At 34.6% G+C, this 20033-nt stretch overlaps 1 protein-coding gene across 1 annotated transcript in view; it reads right to left on the bottom strand.

Annotated features, from left to right (window-relative positions):
* Positions 1–1146: 1146 nt before the first annotated feature.
* LOC132543479 (uncharacterized) overlaps positions 1147–20033 on the bottom strand; it is a 31588-nt gene continuing 12701 nt past the window's right edge. The window contains exons 7-18 of the mRNA XM_060206989.1: positions 18996–19136; positions 17371–17484; positions 15718–15843; positions 15056–15271; positions 14305–14643; positions 8731–8874; positions 8310–8426; positions 5178–6962; positions 4292–4428; positions 2190–2253; positions 1587–1813; positions 1147–1272 (exon numbers count right to left, since the gene is read on the bottom strand). Of these exons, the coding sequence (XP_060062972.1) occupies positions 1147–1272; positions 1587–1813; positions 2190–2253; positions 4292–4428; positions 5178–6962; positions 8310–8426; positions 8731–8874; positions 14305–14643; positions 15056–15271; positions 15718–15843; positions 17371–17484; positions 18996–19136 (3536 nt within the window). The remainder of the gene's footprint in view (positions 1273–1586; positions 1814–2189; positions 2254–4291; positions 4429–5177; positions 6963–8309; positions 8427–8730; positions 8875–14304; positions 14644–15055; positions 15272–15717; positions 15844–17370; positions 17485–18995; positions 19137–20033) is intronic.

Raw genomic sequence — 20033 nt, 5'->3', positions numbered from 1 at the left:
GTATTATAATAAACGCACAACATACAAAATAGAGTACCTGTGTAATGGAAAACAACAAACTGCACATTAAACAATGAACGCTAATCAAGTATTTACATTGTGGGGGTCGTCGTTGACGCAGAAGACGTTTGCTCTTCCGGAACACATGGGCTGATTCTCCTTGTACATTTGTCTGTCTAAATCTGCCCTTGTTCTCCTAAATTTATTTAGTTTGAATTTTGATTCTGGGGTCATGTTGATGTTGTATTGAATATTAATATTTGTAAAGAAAATACCAACATTTCAACGTAATCATAAGCCAAACTCAAATTCCATGAAACTAGGGTAAAGTATGACCAAAAGAAAGAGTTATACGGAGACTCATGAAAAAGTACAAGGATAATAAGACCAGGGCCCGTATTCTTGAAACCGTTCTCATGCTTAAGCATGAATCATGTGCTCAAACCTTATGTCTTGTTTAAGTTAAAAAATAATAGATAAAACTAATTTTGCCAAAGATTAAAAAAAATTGAAAGGACTTCAAGTCAAAGTTATATTAAATGTTTATATTTGACATTTGTATTATTTTATATAATGTAGGTGAATAATAAAAAAGTGAGCATGAGATTGGTTTCGTGAATACAGGCCCAGGTGTTCTGGAAGAGTAAACCTTTTCCGTTTCATCGACGACACCCGCCATGTAAACCTTGATCAATCCAAGGAAGTAATGACACATTCAGACATGAGAACGAATCAGAACGTGGCATTTTTTACTTGGATTGATCAAGAATTACATTGCAAATGTTGTTGATGAAACCGTAGAAGCTTTCTTTTTCTGATCTTATTCTCCTTGTACTTTATCAGGAGCCTCCATGGATGATTTTCGTTTGTTCAGATTTTGTCTCGGTTTTATTGCATTTGAGTTCGAATTCATATTGTGTTAACATGTTGGTATTTTCTTATTTTTTCAAGAATAGTGTAAATAGCATCAAGTGAAATTATGATGCTTTGCATATGCAATTGTATGAATGTAGATGAAAAATTAGACGCAGTGAAATACCACAAACTGTAAAACTGTTTTGTCAAATCACCGCAAGTTATTAGATATGTCTATGTACTGGGGTGATAATTCTGCTGGCAGCTTTAGAAATTCAAGGAATACATACTTTAACGTCTATTAAGTATTCTCAGTAGTTTCTTGACTAAATGTCCGTACTGCAGAATGTCTGAACGGCTGTCGTGATCCCCGCCTATCGGACGCTGGTCCAGCATCAGTCTAGCTCGTTTCACCGCCTGTATTCAATACAATCGGTAAATAGTGTTACACCGTTTATGTCTGTTCGTCACTGTATTCTATAGGGTCTAAGAATGTTGTACATTGTGAACGTCATTCTTAATTATAAACTTTATATTCATATTATCTTTCAACATTTTCAGAACGTCTGTTAATATATATCATATTTTATCGTAACCTGAAGTAAATTGTAGATAAAACAGCAGGTGTTACCTTTTTTATAGATTTGTAGGCGTACAACGCTTTGTAAATTCCATAAAAAATCTGACTGCTTAAGTAAGTATAAACACCAAAGGCTGTGATGAATGATTACCTTTGTGTTGTTAGTAATGTAAACATTCCTGTCTGAAACATTTCCGTGTATCACGTTTCTACGGTGCAGGAATGATACGGCCATAATGACCATCCTGGAGATCTGATACGCCTGTGTTGGCGATACTTTGTAACCTTTTGCGTACTGCTCCATACATACATAGCTTTTATGTGGTCTGAAGAGTTGACTGAAGTAAATCTCTTTCAGGTTATTACTTGCATTGAACCCTATAAAATACGTTAATAATCGACATTCAAATAAATAAAATAAAATTAATCAAATAATTTAGCCAAATCAAGGCACTTTACAACTTCTATTTTCTCACAATCTGTTCAGTCAATGACCAACGCTATTAGAGAATTGCTTTGGAAAATAGTTTGAGTTGCTTCCTAACTTGAACAGAATTATATCAAAGGAAATTAATACATCAAATAAAAGTCTGCAGTGCTTACATTAAGACTAATTAATTGTCTTGTAAATAATAAATCTGCTCATATGGAAAGTGAATCGATAAAGATGAGATGCTATTAAAACTTTTCGATTATACTTCGTAAACAAAACTTAGTGTGAATGTCAAGCTTTCAACTACCAAAACATATATACCTTCAGTCATTAGTTGTCTCCCTTTAGATGTGTCTGGTAAACGGTTTGCTCCCTTGGTGGCGAACTATCATCACACAATATAAAACTAATAAGCATGTATCATTATGTTGGAAATAGAAAACTGAAGGTTTCACACACAAGACTGCATGACACGTGCAGTAGTTTAAAATATGATTTGTTTAGAGTTAATATAATAAATAATTCAGTTTGCGCATGTGTATCTCGTTATTGTTATGTCACAATTAATATTCTCCTTAACGGTTCTTCAAACCTGTCTGATGAACAAAACGGAAACATCCTTCGGTCAGTTGAAACTTTTATTAAAAACACTAATCGGTTTTAAGGTCAATGGCAGATAAAAATATATGCTTATACGTTATTTATAATCACATTCTCATCTTTGCATTTCCCTGGCTCTGTTAATCTTTCTCTTTTGTATTCTTTTCCATTTTTCACCTCTCCTCTATTTTGATATATATTTATTTTGATTACCAAACTTTAAGTTTATTTTATTGTAAATATATAGATTAATGTACTGTTTTCGATAGAAGGCGTCACTAAGTTGTTATAATATGTGCCGAATCCCGGTTGCTTGATGTTAATCAAAATATATCTAAATCAAATCAAAATCATGTGTGTATATGCATTGCATTTCTATTTTATGTCTTTGTTAGGTTTTTGGAAGTAAATATGTTTACACAATTATGGAAAAATGTTAGAAACAAAAAAAATACAAAAAAATACAAAAAAAAGCAAAAACAAAAAAGAAAAAAACAAAATTCATAAACCTGATTCATTTTACTCTTTTCATTTTCCCCCACTTGCAAAGTCAAAACCATTGGCGAACTGTCCAGCATTATCATCGCGACTGGTAACCATGTTGTGATTTCACATATAAGATAATGAAAAATGTTACATGATATATTAAACCTGTGGCAGATACTCAAACATATTACATGGGCGGATTAACTGGAAAACACTTAGAGGCAAAAGGATCGCAACTTCAGGTTTACGGTTTCATAAAACAATGTTTATGAGCAATATGCCTAAATATGAAATGTAATAGTTAAATTCGAATATTGGACTATTCCACTTGAAATTTTCAGAGCTTTTAAGCAAATAGTGACTTCTTTTTTCTGCCATGAATTTTGGTACACTGATATACACAGAGTTGAACTAACGGCAGTTGTCAGACCGAACCTAATATCGTGTGAGCCCTCAGCGAACAGCTAAAGCGTTTCTAATGCTGCGTGGCATGGAATTCAAAAGGACATTGGATGTCCGCTGAGAATGTTCACTCGACTACCCGACAATTTTCCGATTAGGGAAAACTCGGAACTATATGGAAGCCAATCAATAGGGACGATGTTCTGGGTGGCAAGGAAGTCTCTATAAACTTTTGCAAATTGTGGCTTAGCATTGTCATGTTAGAGGTCAAAGTTGCCTTGTAATGAAAAGCACAACAGGAGGCCTCATGAGCGCAACTCGATAGCGTACAGCCGTTAATTTCCCATTTATGATTGCTAAAGATGTATTTAAACCATTTTAACCATGGGACAAAATGGCCCAAACTATAACCTATCCATCCTCAAATCGGTCGTACTCGTAAATGTCAAGACCTTGGTCTGTCATCAACCGTTTCCGTGGCGGTGAGACGTAAACCTAACTGACTTATAGTCTTAACTCCGAAGTGAGAAGCGACCTGATATCGAGTGCTACATCCCATGAGCATTGCAAGAACCCGTCCACTATTAAGATTGGGTAGTCTTGGCATATTTGTGAAAAATAAAATACTGGTGAGACAGAAATCAACCCTGGCTTCAATAGAAAGGAAGTTATTTGTGCAGTCACTTTACATTTTGTGTATCAGTATTAGGCGCACCGGATGTGGGGGGTGGGGGGAGGTAATGTAAGGTGCCGTAGTATTCCTCTTATATTATACAAAGCTCTGTGTATTCAATATAAAATATTTTACAATTAGAGAATTTGCGTTTCTATATCCTGTCGGTATGTATAAATTAATGTACATCGGAAATTTCATTACATAGAGAGCCTTTTCCGGGTAAATAAACCTATAAGTTAGTATATACATCAATACATACGTTGATTTCCACTTTACGCTTGATGTAGATGTACGTATAGAGGAAAGGGTTGATCGCAGAGTTGATCGGAAGTACAAACACCATCACCCACGCGTACACGTCAGCCGACACTGTTCCTCCCGACCGTGTCCACACACCTGTGGTAGACGCATTAGTACATTTTATGTATTTGTTATTTAAGTTTTGTTTATGATATGTTTTCGTACAAGTGATGGCATGTTTAAGGTTTTAAAGGGAATATAGTCAGATAAGGCAATGTAAGGTGACCTTTCTTTGTATTCTCTTTATCAATGCCTTAGAAATACTACATTATCATCGTTAAAAACAAAGATGTTCAATTTAGACGTAATTCGAGTTGTTCTATAACAAGACGTTTAAACAGTACTGTCATGGTTACCGATACAGTTACATATATTTTCTGTAAAAGGACTCCAACTTATTAACCTAGGTTATTAGTTAAGTTGTTGTAAGGCCCTCAACTGGAAATACTAGACTCACAACTTATTAATCCAAGAAAGCAAGAGTTCTTACAATATCATAATCGTCTGATGGTCATCATGATTAAATGCGGCTTTGGTAGTTATATAAAAAAAAGTATGAGTTTGATGCATGGCAAAATGTAGACAATGCTTGGTGTTAAAATACATATATTCCTAAAACAAAGAAATCGACTTAACAATGATCTGTAAGACGAATAGAGGAAATAAGTTATTAAAGATGTGTTATTTACGTGTTATATTCGCTGAGAAATGAAGTTTGGGTAAAACAAGATGTCTCCGAGCCGTGGTAGTAACTATCAACAATTCGCTTCATTATGATAACATATTTGTCATTTACTAGGTGATATTATATTCTTTTCCGCATCATATTCCATAGCAATACCAACCTATAACACCAATCGGAAACCAGCACAGAAAGTCACTGGCAACAACAAGGAAAAGAGATCTTGCTAGAGCTATTTCTCGTTTCCGGTTTTGTGTCGTGGCGATGGTTCCACTGTCTCTACAGTGTCTGTGGATGATTAATTGTAAGATAAGAATCATCAGGAATATAAAGCCATTCAGTGCTATGAATATGGCGATAGAATACTCCCGGCCTGGCACATCTCCTCCTGTAAGAGGCAAGGCGAGACAGACACTCGATCGAGAGTAAAATTGTCCCTTGAAATAACTCTGGAACATAGCATGGGGGACAATTGCCAGCATCAGCGAAACAACCCAGAGCAGCATAGAAACGAACACTGCAGTTTTCCATGTAATCTTCCGTAGTGATAATGGGAATACAATGGCGATGAATCTGTCAACAGTGATCATAAGAATAGCAAAGGTAGACATTTCACTTGATATCACGGATAGACATCCAGCGGTTACACAGAGTGCTCCTTGTCTCCAATTCTGGTCATTCACAACATACCTTCCCCTGAGACGGGTGTCGACGGAAGCGACGATAAGCATGTAGATGCCCATGATAAAATCAGACATGCTCAGATTGATTATAAATATGGAATGACTCTTCTTTAAATCTATTTTATCAACTGCCAGTCGATATATTATGACAAAGAGATTTCCAACCAAGGCCAGTATACCTATAATCCAGAGACATCCTCGCAAGAAGTCAGAACCTATTAGATCCGAACATGAAGAAATGAGACCTTGAGGAGCGAAACAGTTTTCATCCAGGACCGACTTCGGTTTAATACAGCACATCTTGTACGAATCTGCATAAAGATATTCAAGAGTATGAAGACCATCAAACATGAATTCTTGGACCTCGAAGTAGTTGTTCTGAATGTCCAAACTTTCCAATTTCTTAAGACTTTGAAAACTTCTCAATCCTAGATTGTATATGCCACTTGAACTAAGATTTAAATCTGTCAAAGAATGAAGATTTTTGAATACTCCAGATAAGATTATCTCTGTATTGATCTTTGAAAGTTGTAAGTAAGACAAGGAGTACAATTTTGAGAACGCGTTAACATCTATATATACTAGTGGATTGTCATTCAGCTTTAATGTTTGTAAAGCATTTAATTTACTAAACATGCCATTAGGAAGTCTACTGATCAAGTTTGCTGACAAGTCTAGGTGTTGAAGTTGTTGAACTCCTGAAAACACTTCAGTGGCTAGTTGCTTTATATTCGAATGCGATAATACTAGGACTTTTAAAGTTTTCAAACCACTTAAAGCTCCATTTGAAAGTGATGATATTGGGTTTCCGCTAAGTATAAGGTTCCTAAGTTCTTTTACATGAGCAAATATACCATCAGGTAGACTTTGTATTCTGTTTGACGACATATCGAGATGTCTGAGAGCAGCCATGTTCTGAAAAATGGATGTGCCATCAACTGTCAGGCCTTGTAAATCACACGACTTTAGTATTAGAGTGGTAAGTAATGGAAAAGATAATGGAAAATGGTTTGTTATATTTCTTAAGCTAGTCCTTATGCTAATCCATCGCGCCTCAGTTGTTATGTTGCTCAAGTGAAGATCATTACTTTCGCTTTCGCAGGTAAAGGCTAGTGTTTGACAGGAACATCCGGTTGGACACGTTTCTTCACAGTGACTTTCATCGTCTCCAAGGGGACAATGCCTTACCCCGTCACAAATATATGAAAATGGAATGCATGGGCGACCACCTCGACATCGGTAGTGATTTGTACAGTTAGGTGAATCTGAAAATGTTGGTGGATAAGTGATACATTATTTTTACAGATTTCAATAGAGAATAATGGCCATATTGTTTGTCCTATGAGAAATTGATGTTTTCCAGAAAAAAATAATATAAATTCGGTATATAGCATATCACAGTTAAGCGAATTAAAAAGAAATATCATTTAAACTCAGCATAAAGAGGTCTATTTCTTAAATCTCAAATGCAATAAAATCTGACATCGTTTACAAACACATTAGTTATATAACTAAAATCATGAAGTTTATCGATTAATAAATGTAAGATTGATATAGTATTTTACAGCAATATACGAAAACACTGATCTGTAAACCTACGATTTGTTAAACTTCATTAAAAATTATTATTTTGAGAGTTGATCTTTCTCCATCCCACAAGACTGTATTATTTGCATTGATTCCAGTCATTGCGGCAAATGTGCATGAAATGTACGACAGATTGATGGCACAGATGTTATTGTTGTTAGAATAAAGGCGTGTATGTTATTATGTTCTATTGATAGGTTTTCTCTGGTCGACAATATCTTCATCGAGATTGATGGTAAGATGGCCTATCTATGGGAATTTAATGTGTGTTGGTCGATTTGTTTTTGCGTTCGTACGAATCTGAATTCATCGAAGAGCTTATCACAAACAGGTCACAAAGAAAGTAATTTATTTTCACTTCCAAACATATTGATTATTGACTTTTAATAATAAGAGATTTATTGACAATGTACATCTTATATATCCACCAGAATTTGAAAGCAAGGATTCGGCAACCTCATCTACATTTGACACTTATCTCGACATTCTTTTACAACGAAATCAACACTGCCACTTTTCATCAAGCTCGTATGATAAGCCTGATTATTTCAATTTTCTTAGAGTGAATTTTCCCCTTCTGGATAGCAACTGCCCTGCTTCCCCACGTGTTAACATGTCGGAGGTGATTCGATGTCCAAGAGCCTGTTCCCATTATCATAATTGTTGAGCTAGAGCAGATAGACTTTTAATACTGGATTTCAGAAAATTCAGGTAATTGATAATTATGGGGATGTCTTACAGTCGTCTTAGTAATCTGATTGAAAATATCATATTTCTTTGTGTATTTGACGCTTTAATGCTCGTTAGTTTGCCTGTTGGTTCCGTTGTTGTATCATTATTCTCACTGCGGGTATGTACCTTTGCAGGAGTTTCCTAGTAAAATTTTCCTTTTGTTTATATTTTAATTTTGTTTATATATTGGATTTGAGTTTTGATTATGATTGTTAACATATTGGTATTTTCTTGTTGCTCTTTAGCCAAATTCTGTAAAACCATTTCAAGAAGAGAGATAACATCACGCTCACCACAGTCTAATTCGTCCTCACGGTTTGGACAGTGCCCAGTACCGTCACATATATATTTCATATGGATACAGAAAGAATCTGGACATTTAACATAGTATTCGGGACACGTGAAACGATCTGAAAAAAAATAAAGAGGGATGGTTGCTACATTTCAATCTTTCTTCACGTAATAAGTATTCTTACAGTATTATAGTATATAGTCACGTAGGATATGATATGTTATCAAATTAATTCCAAACTTTGTAACTTTGATGATTGTCCGTATATTAATGTTATAGCGGATGAATTGATATTACTGTTTAGCTTCATTTGTGCATTTTTACAATCTTTCAATATAAACATAACAAAGGACTGAAATTATATCGCTTTCCTTCCTGCCAAATAACAAGATGATTTAAGTGTACATAATGTCATCAGTTACCACAGTTTTCGAGGTGCGTGAGGTCACGACAGGCCATCGGCTCTCCAGTAGGGTCAAAATTCATCAAGCACTGAAGGGATGGGTCATAATAAAGACCATTTTTACATGGAACGTAACTAGGCTGTCTGTTGTGATAGTGTAGATCTAAAATTTGAAATCAATATTGTGAATTATGATACCATTTATACTTTTAAACCAATAAACATCCCTACCAGCAAATGATTGACAAACCTCCATTAAATACAGCCAACATCTGATAAATAACGAAATAGTGCACATTAAGTAAAATATCTGCAATAGTTTAAATGAAAATTAGGTAACAGACATTAAGCCTCATAAATTTAAAATATATGTGTATACACTCCCATTCAATAATGCTTACACTAATTGTTCAATACTTTCAGAACTTGTTGATCTCAATACTTCAGAGTTATAATCCACTGCAAATATATTAAACACGTGTTGAGTCCTATATAGGCTGTGACATTGGTAAAATACAAGTCGTTTTAATTGTAAATAATGTTTTTAATTTCAAGTCAAAATGTATTCAATAATGCTTACACTTAGAACCAGATAGTACAAACCATTCAATAATGCTTACACTAGAACTTGTTGAAAGTCACCAGAGTACAAACCATTCAGTTACACTAAGAACTTGTTGATTCCAAATAATGCTTACACTAAGAACTTGTTGAAAGGTCACCAGAGTACAAACCATTCAATAATGTTGAGATTACACATTCAATAATGCTTGTTGAAAGGTCACCAGAGTACAAACCATTCAATAATGCTTACACTAAGAACTTGTTGAAAGTCACCAGAGTACAAACCATTCAATAATGCTTACACTACCAGAGAGTACAAACCATTCAATAATGCTTACACTTAGAATTTGTTGACAGTCACCAGAGAGTATAAACCATTCAATAATGCTTACACTACAAACCATTCAGAACTTGTTGTTGAAAGGTCACCAGAGTACAAACCATTCAATAATGCTTACACTTAGAACTTGTTGAAAGACAGAGTCTTACACTAGAACTTGTTGAAAGTCACAAAACCATTCAATAATGCTTACACTAAGAACTTGTTGAAAGGTCACCAGAGTACAAACCATTCAATAATGCTTACACTAAGAACTTGTTGACAGTCACCAGAGAGTACAAACCATTCAATAATGCTTACACTAAGAACTTGTTGAAAGGTCACCAGAGTACAAACCATTCAATAATGCTTACACTTAGAACTTGTTGACAGTCACCAGAGTACAAACCATTCAATAATGCTTACACTTAGAACTTGTTGACAGTCACCAGAGTACAAACCATTCAATAATGCTTACACTAAGAACTTGTTGAAAGGTCACCAGAGTACAAACCATTCAATAATGCTTACACTTAGAACTTGTTGACAGTCACCAGAGTACAAACCATTCAATAATGCTTACACTAAGAACTTGTTGAAAGGTCACCAGAGTACAAACCATTCAATAATGCTTACACTTAGAACTTGTTGACAGGTCACCAGAGAACTACAAACCATTCAATAATGCTTACACTAAGAACTTGTTGAAAGGTCACCAGAGTACAAACCATTCAATAATGCTTACACTTAGAACTTGTTGAAAGGTCACCAGAGTACAAACCATTCAATAATGCTTACACTAAGAACTTGTTGAAAGGTCACCAGAGTACAAACCATTCAATAATGCTTACACTAAGAACTTGTTGACAGTCACCAGAGTACAAACCATTCAATAATGCTTACACTTAGAACTTGTTGACAGTCACCAGAGTACAAACCATTCAATAATGCTTACACTAAGAACTTGTTGAAAGGTCACCAGAGGGTACAAACCATTCAATAATGCTTACACTAAGAACTTGTTGAAAGGTCACCAGAGTACAAACCATTCAATAATGCTTACACTTAGAACTTGTTGACAGTCACCAGAGTACAAACCATTCAATAATGCTTACACTTGTTGAGAACTTCAATTGCTTACACTAGAACTTGTTGACACCAGAGTACAAACCATTCAATAATGCTTACACTAAGAACTTGTTGAAAGGTCACCAGAGGGTACAAACCATTCAATAATGCTTACACTTAGAACTTGTTGAAAGGTCACCAGAGAGTACAAACCATTCAATAATGCTTACACTTAGAACTTGTTGAAAGGTCACCAGAGTACAAACCATTCAATAATGCTTACACTAAGAACTTGTTGAAAGGTCACCAGAGTACAAACCATTCAATAATGCTTACACTTAGAACTTGTTGAAAGGTCACCAGAGTACAAACCATTCAATAATGCTTACACTTAGAACTTGTTGACAGTCACCAGAGAGTACAAACCATTCAATAACGCTTACACTAAGAACTTGTTGAAAGGTCACCAGAGTACAACCCATTCAATAATGCTTACACTTAGAACTTGTTGACAGTCACCAGAGAGTACAAACCATTCAATAATGCTTACACTAAGAACTTGTTGAAAGGTCACCAGAGTACAAACCATTCAATAATGCTTACACTAAGAACTTGTTGACAGTCACCAGAGTACAAACCATTCAATAATGCTTACACTTAGAACTTGTTGAAAGGTCACCAGAGTACAAACCATTCAATAATGCTTACACTTAGAACTTGTTGACAGTCACCAGAGTACAAACCATTCAATAATGCTTACACTAAGAACTTGTTGAAAGGTCACCAGAGTACAAACCATTCAATAATGCTTACACTAAGAACTTGTTGAAAGGTCACCAGAGTACAAACCATTCAATAATGCTTACACTAAGAACTTGTTGAAAGGTCACCAGAGGGTACAAACCATTCAATAATGCTTACACTAAGAACTTGTTGAGAACTTGTTACACTTAGAACTTGTTGAAAGGTCGCCAGAGAGTACAAACCATTCAATAATGCTTACACTTAGAACTTGTTGAAAGGTCACCAGAGTACAAACCATTCAATAATGCTTACACTTAGAACTTGTTGACAGTCACCAGAGAGTACAAACCATTCAATAATGCTTACACTAAGAACTTGTTGACAGTCACCAGAGTACAAACCATTCAATAATGCTTACACTAAGAACTTGTTGACAGTCACCAGAGAGTACAAACCATTCAATAATGCTTACACTAAGAACAATAATGCTTACACTAAGAACTTGTTGACAGTTGACAAACCATTCACCAGAGTACAAACCATTCAATAATGCTTACACTAAGAACTTGTTGAGTAGGTTCAATAATGCTTACAGAGTTGAAAGTACAAACCATTCAATAATGCTTACACTAAGAACTTGTTGACAGTCACCAGAGTACAAACCATTCAATAATGCTTACACTAAGAACTTGTTGAAAGGTCACCAGAGTACAAACCATTCAATAATGCTTACACTTAGAACTTGTTGAAAGGTCACCAGAGAGTACAAACCATTCAATAATGCTTACACTTAGAACTTGTTGACAGTCACCAGAGAGTACAAACCATTCAATAATGCTTACACTAAGAACTTGTTGAAAGGTCACCAGAGTACAAACCATTCAATAATGCTTACACTAAGAACTTGTTGAAAGGTCACCAGAGTACAAACCATTCAATAATGCTTACACTTAGAACTTGTTGACAGTCACCAGAGTACAAACCATTCAATAATGCTTACACTAAGAACTTGTTGACAGTCACCAGAGTACAAACCATTCAATAATGCTTACACTTAGAACTTGTTGAAAGGTCACCAGAGTACAAACCATTCAATAATGCTTACACTAAGAACTTGTTGACAGTCACCAGAGTACAAACCATTCAATAATGCTTACACTTAGAACTTGTTGACAGTCACCAGAGTACAAACCATTCAATAATGCTTACACTTAGAACTTGTTGACAGTCACCAGAGTACAAACCATTCAATAATGCTTACACTTAGAACTTGTTGAAAGGTCACCAGAGTACAAACCATTCAATAATGCTTACACTAAGAACTTGTTGAAAGGTCACCAGAGTACAAACCATTCAATAATGCTTACACTTTGTTGAGAACAAACCATTCAATAATGCTTACACTTAGAACTTGTTGAGTCACCAGAGTACAAACCATTCAATAATGCTTACACTAAGAACTTGTTGACAGTCACCAGAGTACAAACCATTCAATAATGCTTACACTAAGAACTTGTTGAAAGGTCACCAGAGTACAAACCATTCAATAATGCTTACACTAAGAACTTGTTGACAGTCACCAGAGTACAAACCATTCAATAATGCTTACACTTAGAACTTGTTGAAAGGTCACCAGAGAGTACAAACCATTCAATAATGCTTACACTTAGAACTTGTTGACAGTCACCAGAGTACAAACCATTCAATAATGCTTACACTTAGAACTTGTTGAAAGGTCACCAGAGTACAAACCATTCAATAATGCTTACACTAAGAACTTGTTGACAGTCACCAGAGTACAAACCATTCAATAATGCTTACACTTAGAACTTGTTGACAGTCACCAGAGTACAAACCATTCAATAATGCTTACACTAAGAACTTGTTGAAAGGTCACCAGAGTACAAACCATTCAACTTTGTATCGCCGCTGAAATTTTCCTCTACAGTACCATATTCTGAACGGATTTTTGATATGACAGGGTGTAACCATTCACGGATGTGGTTCATTGCTTGTGAAACGAACAAATTAACTTTCCTCTATTAAATTTCCATTTAGTAAGACTTTTTTTCCACATTCTACGATATGAAATGTAAACAAAAAGGTGTGTTCGTCACATGATGAAATAAATTCTAAATGAGATTAGATAAAAGAACAGAATTTCTGTTGACTTCTATTGTTACAGAAGATATCATTGAGAAAACTTTTGTAATCGGTGGCAGATAAACAGGTAAATTCTGTAGATAAGATTATACCGTGTATAATCAAAGCAAAGTTTTAGCGCATAGTCATGTTTTGGATTTAAGCACAATGATAAATGTATGCATTCATAATGACTGCTATATGAGCATAAAAAACACAAACATAGTATACAGTGTCTGCAACATTAAAAAAACGTTTGCAGTGTTTTTTTCCAGATAAGTTTAACCTGAAGATTAAATGACTGATTGGAAATGTTCATGGAATGGTTGGTAAAGTCAAAAGAGGTTTTTGTTTTTGCTATTCAATTTTTATCAGGATATCTATTCTCAGAAATGGTCCTGCTTTAGATATGAAAACTTTGTTAAATTACATATCAAGAAAAGTGTTATATCACATTTCACTTTACTTAGATTGACCGAGAGTCACGTGCCGAGTGGTATTGATAAAGCAGAAGACGTTTACCTTTCCGGAACATCTGGTCTTATTGTTCTTTGATAGTGTTTAAGTAATTTTTCTTTGTATTTTGTACTATATACTAGGGATAGGGTTTTCTTTTGTTGTTTTTGTAGTCAGGTCAGTTAATCATATGTAAAATGGATATGATATATGTGCCTTGTAATGAAAGCTTTTACATAAACAAATCAATTTGATACGATATATAACTTAAAGTTACATCTACTCACTCAGCTCTAGTACATAATCCAAAACATCCTTCGTAATCAGCAATTTCCATACTGTGTAAATCACCATCTCCGTTCGTCCACTCAATCACAACTCCAGGGATGTAAACGAAGTAGCTACATGGCCGAATATACTGCACACAAGATGATGCTGCAGCTAGCATTGCCTTCTGTTGAAATCGAGACTGGTAAGCGATCTCTTGAAATTGCCTATTGGACCACTTTGTCTCAAACCAAAATGCATTAGACACAATTGATACTACCTCGTATGGTATCACTACATCTTGTTCTGGTAAGAATGTCCAGGTTGTGTCAACTGTCATGTTGGAGATGAGGCAGTGTACGCTTACTTTTCCTGCAAGAAATAAATATATACGAACAAAGAATATATATTCTTAAATGTTATTAAACACATCCAACACTTGACCTTTACTACGCCGTCAAATGACAGTTCTATTTCATGGAATACAACATCGGTACTGAATATCAATTTCAGTTTAAATCGAGCTATCGCCTTTATACGTAAATTATCTTAACATAACCATTCAACTGTCTTCTTATGATTTTTGTAATCATTTGTAAACAAATCTCTTATTTATAACGACTTAAAGTGTCATGAGATAACAATATTGTACTTTTTGCCTCATTTTCCATTCTGAATGAAATAGTTATATTTTGTTTTCTTGCTTCAAAATTCAGTGTTCTTTTCAGAGTCCTAGCCAATGAAATAAAATCCTTAAACATAATGTAACTGAACGTAAAAGTACCGTATTGTGGCATTCCGTAGTCAACCGATACCTCAGACGAGGCGACATCGTTTGTCCTTTCGACCCATGAAGAACAGGAGAAGTAGGTCGTAAATGACGAACATGATGATTCGTCCGATTTACAGTCATGCACACCGTCACATTTCCTCGCCAACGGTAAAATACGGTTCGGTTCAAGGCACCGGAAAGTATATTCTGATGGTAGAACGTTTCTATCTGAAACAAAGAACGCGTAAATCATGACAAATTAAAGCGACTATAGTTGGGATAATTACAAGTTCTCTTCTTTGTTAACACGTTTCTATTTTCTAAAATCCCAACAATATTTTGTCAATTCTTAAAAATAAATCTATGACGACGATATTTCATTATTGTATCCGTGATTACAAAGTACAAAATTCAAAAGTAAAAAATATAATAGATCGTTGTACAATTAAAGCATAAATACAATAGTTTTCTTTTCTTTATATTTTGCTCTTATTCTTCTTTCTGTCTAAGACTTTGTATTTCATAGAGGAATCACCTTGTTGATTTCTGTGCAAGACACATGATAATCATCTCGTGTAAATCTTAATGTAAAAAAATTATATGAATTCAGATTGATGGAAAGTAACAGTAACCCTCCTCTTGTCAAAAGTTTGGTCTACATAATATATTAATACCTGTACAGAGTTCGTGAGATTCGTCACTTCCATCTACGCATTCCAGGTCACCATCACATATATCATAAACTGGTATACATTCCTTATTAGCACATTGCCAATATCCGTCATCGCAAGAAGGGTGATCTACAATATGAAATAATTTTCCTACATCGCAAAAAGATAGTAAAGTTTCTTAAGTCGTTTATTTTATTTTCATAACACTCTCAAAGTAAATCAGATTATATTCAGGTCACCATAAAACTCCTGAACTAATAGAGATAACTGACATTTTATGGCCTTGTACACTTTGTTTTTACATATTTTTAGCGATATTGGCCCCTGTAGAACCCCAACAATTTGAAATACTAATATATATTTTTTTTTGCTTTTAAATGACACCTTTAACGGTTTTTCGAATTTCCTGAAATTATCAACAAATGTTCTCATCCTCAAGCGCCAAATAAAGATTGCATCAAAATTTGAAATACATGATTCAGTTCTTTGCAAAAATGTCAATAAAAATAATACATTTCCACTTTTTTATTTTGCAATATTTTTATACATATTTACCACCATATTGCCATACTGGTCCTTGTCTATCCAACATGATATCACTTGGTAATGAATACTGTGGTTTTAATACTTTTTTCAAAAGAAAATACTGAACCCTGTCATACTCCTATGGTTACGACACTAAATGGGTGGTAGCACAGGCTCTACGGACCTTTTGATTTGTTTTTTTCGGGTTGTCACTCAAGGTGCTACAAATACCATCCATTTTCATTTAATTTGGTGCTTGGGTTAAATTCCATTGCTCTTGAAAGAGATCCTTTGCCATTCAACGTTCAATGAATAACTTCGGCTGTCATTTAATGAACTGGAATTCGGATTATTATTCTGTTATTCCGATGTTCTTTGAGAAATAAAATGCTTTATTTATGGAATAAAGTTTTACATCCTTTCATAATCATGTGTGTACGTATTCATACTTTGCTCTATGAGTAAACTACAGATGACGGCACCATTTTATTTACTATAATAATTATAATGTATGGATAGTGTGCATTGGAACCCAGCACTCCCATAAATCCCAGGGTCGCTGTTATATTACGTGTCATCATTAGGCTACTTTAAAATAAACACCAAAGAAAAAATACTTTATCTTAATTCTTATTATTGTTTTTTTTACCAAAACATTCACGGTCAGAAAACAAATGATGCGGTTTTATATATTCTGATATCGGTTCTTCCTGTACTGCTATATAGGAAGAATCTACGATAGAAGCCTTTTTGGCATGTAAAGGCAGCAGATATGATTTAGGCCAGAGACAACTGAATTTGTCCTTCTATTCCTTATAAGGAGAGCCTGATAAGCAGGTGTAATGATGATGAGTAAGAGGATACATTTTAAAACTACATTAAAAAATTACAGAAAGAAAATATTAGAAAAAAGATTTATAAATTGCAATATTTAATGTCATATATGCATATAGGTTGTTACATCAATATATTATATACGAATGATTACGTTAATGACAGTGTGGATGATGTCTGTTAAATGAGAGCACTCCTATGTTGTTTTTAACATAATTCCTTTGTAAATAAAACGTTCGGGGGAAAAAAAAGATATGAAAAATAAAACGTAGCATTAATATGAAAGTTTTCACATACTACATAATAACTCATCTGAGCCGTCGGCGCAGTCTTTTATAAAGTCGCAACTTTTGGATGCTGGAATACAGGCGCCGTAATCACATTGAAAAGTAGCGCCAAGGCATCCTCTGTCTGTGAAAATTTTTTAGAAAATACCAACATGTAAACATTATCATAATCAAAACACAAAGTCCTCAAAACTAGTGAAAAACAGGAACAAAAGAAAGATTAACACGGAAACTCCTGGAAAAGTAGAATTAGACAATGTGTTCCGGAAGAGCAGTGTCTTTTTTCTTCTTCGACAGCACCGGCCATGTAAACCTCGATCAATTTAAGTAAGAAGCGTCAAGTTCTTAAAAACAAGAACAAGGTAGACAACAACGGAACCAACAGGCAAACTAACGAGCATTAAAAACATATCAAGCTTCATATCATACAAAGAAATATATTATTTCTCAACCAGATCACTATTGCGACCATTTCATTACCCTGCATCATCTGAAACCCTGTGATTTCTTACACGAAAATCGCAATGATGGAAGCGGGCCTTTAAATATTTAATCCACTGTGAAAGGTAAATACCATGGGTTAGAGATGTTGAATATTGCTTTCAAGAAATAGAAAGTTCACAATAAGTAAATTGAAATCATCACTTTTATCAGACAGCATAGTAGAAAGTTGTCCATGTTGATTTCGTTGTCGGAAACAAAAGAGATATTCAGCTGATGTAGAAGAGTATATCGTGTCTTTGAAATCCAATTTTGGTGGGTATATATGATGAACTTAGTCAATACACTTCTTGTTTTTGACAGACAACACGTTATCAATACATATGAAAGTGAAATTTAAATGGCTTTTCAAGGTCTTTGTAACCTGTTTTGATAAGCTGTTCAATAAAGTCAGCCTCGTATTAGAACAAAAACAAGTCAGCCAACAGAGGGGCGCAGTAACCAGACTCTCGATCATTTTTACAATTTCGCCCTCCGTATATATCTACTAACGAAATACGCTTTAGTACAGTTCTCAACCATGTACGTATGCCGCCTTGCATCTTTCTTGGAGATGAAAGTTCTCATAATAAGAAAACAACGAAGCAGTCAGTTTTGAATGAGGTATTGAGGTGTTCAGGGTGGAAAATCAAATCATTTTCCAATAGAAGGCATTTTTTCTGGAAGAGGGTGTTGAAGATTGGTCAAAAGCTCTTTGGAGGTCTTCTATATTCGCATGCTATCAATTCCAGTTCTAGAGCAAACAGCATCACAGTAAGAACGAAGAAGTCTCACACTTTTGGATGTGGTATGGATGTATTCAGGATAGAAAAATCAAATTTTCTAATAAAAGGTATTTTTGTTTTAAGAGGGTATTAAAAATTGGTCAAAAGCTCTTTGGTGTTCTTCCCAATTCGGATGCTATCGATTCCACTTCTTGTGCAAACAGTATCACTATAAGGCTGTAACACAATTTTTACAGCATTTAAAATAGAGACTAGTAGTTTGAATAAAAGTGTGTAATTTTGGCTAAAATATAACTTCAAACTTTTGATGAAATATTCATTTTTTATAATCCTTACACGATCGAGGTATCATTAAATCATTAGAGAACCGGCCATCAATGATACGTTTCATGTTATGTCCTTTACTTACCACAGGTCATTTCATCTGTAACGTCATTACAGTCAGATGTTCCATCACATAAATAAACAGCAGATATATACTCGCCCGAATGACAATGGAACATCGCCTTGTTTCCGGTGTAGTCATAGTTACCTGTTGGCAGACTGAGACCTTCAATACAAAAAAACACTAAGATAATACCGACATGTCAAAGTCGTAAATATATATATATAAAGGAATATTTCATATCTCTAAGAATGCAGCTTAGATTAAACACAGATAATCTATAGAGATCTTATAATAATTATACAACACATTTTATAATGATAATATATCAGGATTGTAAGTGTTTGCCAGGTTGGAAGCTGTGTATACAACATCGTTTATTACAGGAATTGACATTTCAAAATCTGATTAAGTATTAAGGAAGAATGATATTTTATGCAAATGTTAATATGACTATATATATTATTATTTATAAAAGTATGCCATGCCTACCTTTCTTTTCGATTTGTCTTTTCATACAGAACCTATTTTCCTATATATTAATTAATTACGGTGATAAGTACGAGGGCTGATTGATGATTGTGAGTCACATATTTAAACGTTTGATTATTGGTGGACATATTGCATTATTTTTAACAAAATCCCCCTCAGTATATATTATACTTTTGCTAGCTATGTCCTCCACTGCATGTATGACGTCACTACCCAACCTAAAGTGGACACCGAAAACGACATTTTTTTCAATTTTGGAAATAGATAGAAGTATGATCTAGCGATATCAGGCGGATAAGGTGAGTGCTCAATCAGTTCAAAGGCACAGTCGTTGATGGAAGCCGCCATCACGATAAGACTTGTAAACAGTGGCATTGTCCTTTCAGAACAACCCCTCTTTGCTGAGTTAACCGCGTCTCCAGAGTTTAATATTATCTCTTAACTGCCTAAGAAGTGTTACATGATATGTGTCATTTATTGTTTGTATCTTTTATAAGCAATCTGCCCTCAGAATACCACCAGCATCCCAGAAAACCGAGACCATAACATTTTCAACTTATCGGATAGCTT

This window comes from Ylistrum balloti, unplaced genomic scaffold (assembly GCF_031769215.1).
Source record: "Ylistrum balloti isolate Yb309-2 unplaced genomic scaffold, AGI_CSIRO_Ybal_v1 Utg369582, whole genome shotgun sequence".
Lineage (NCBI taxonomy): Eukaryota > Metazoa > Mollusca > Bivalvia > Pectinida > Pectinidae > Ylistrum > Ylistrum balloti.
The sequence above is the reverse complement of the archived record's forward strand: the minus strand, read 5'-3'. Positions and strand labels throughout refer to the sequence as shown.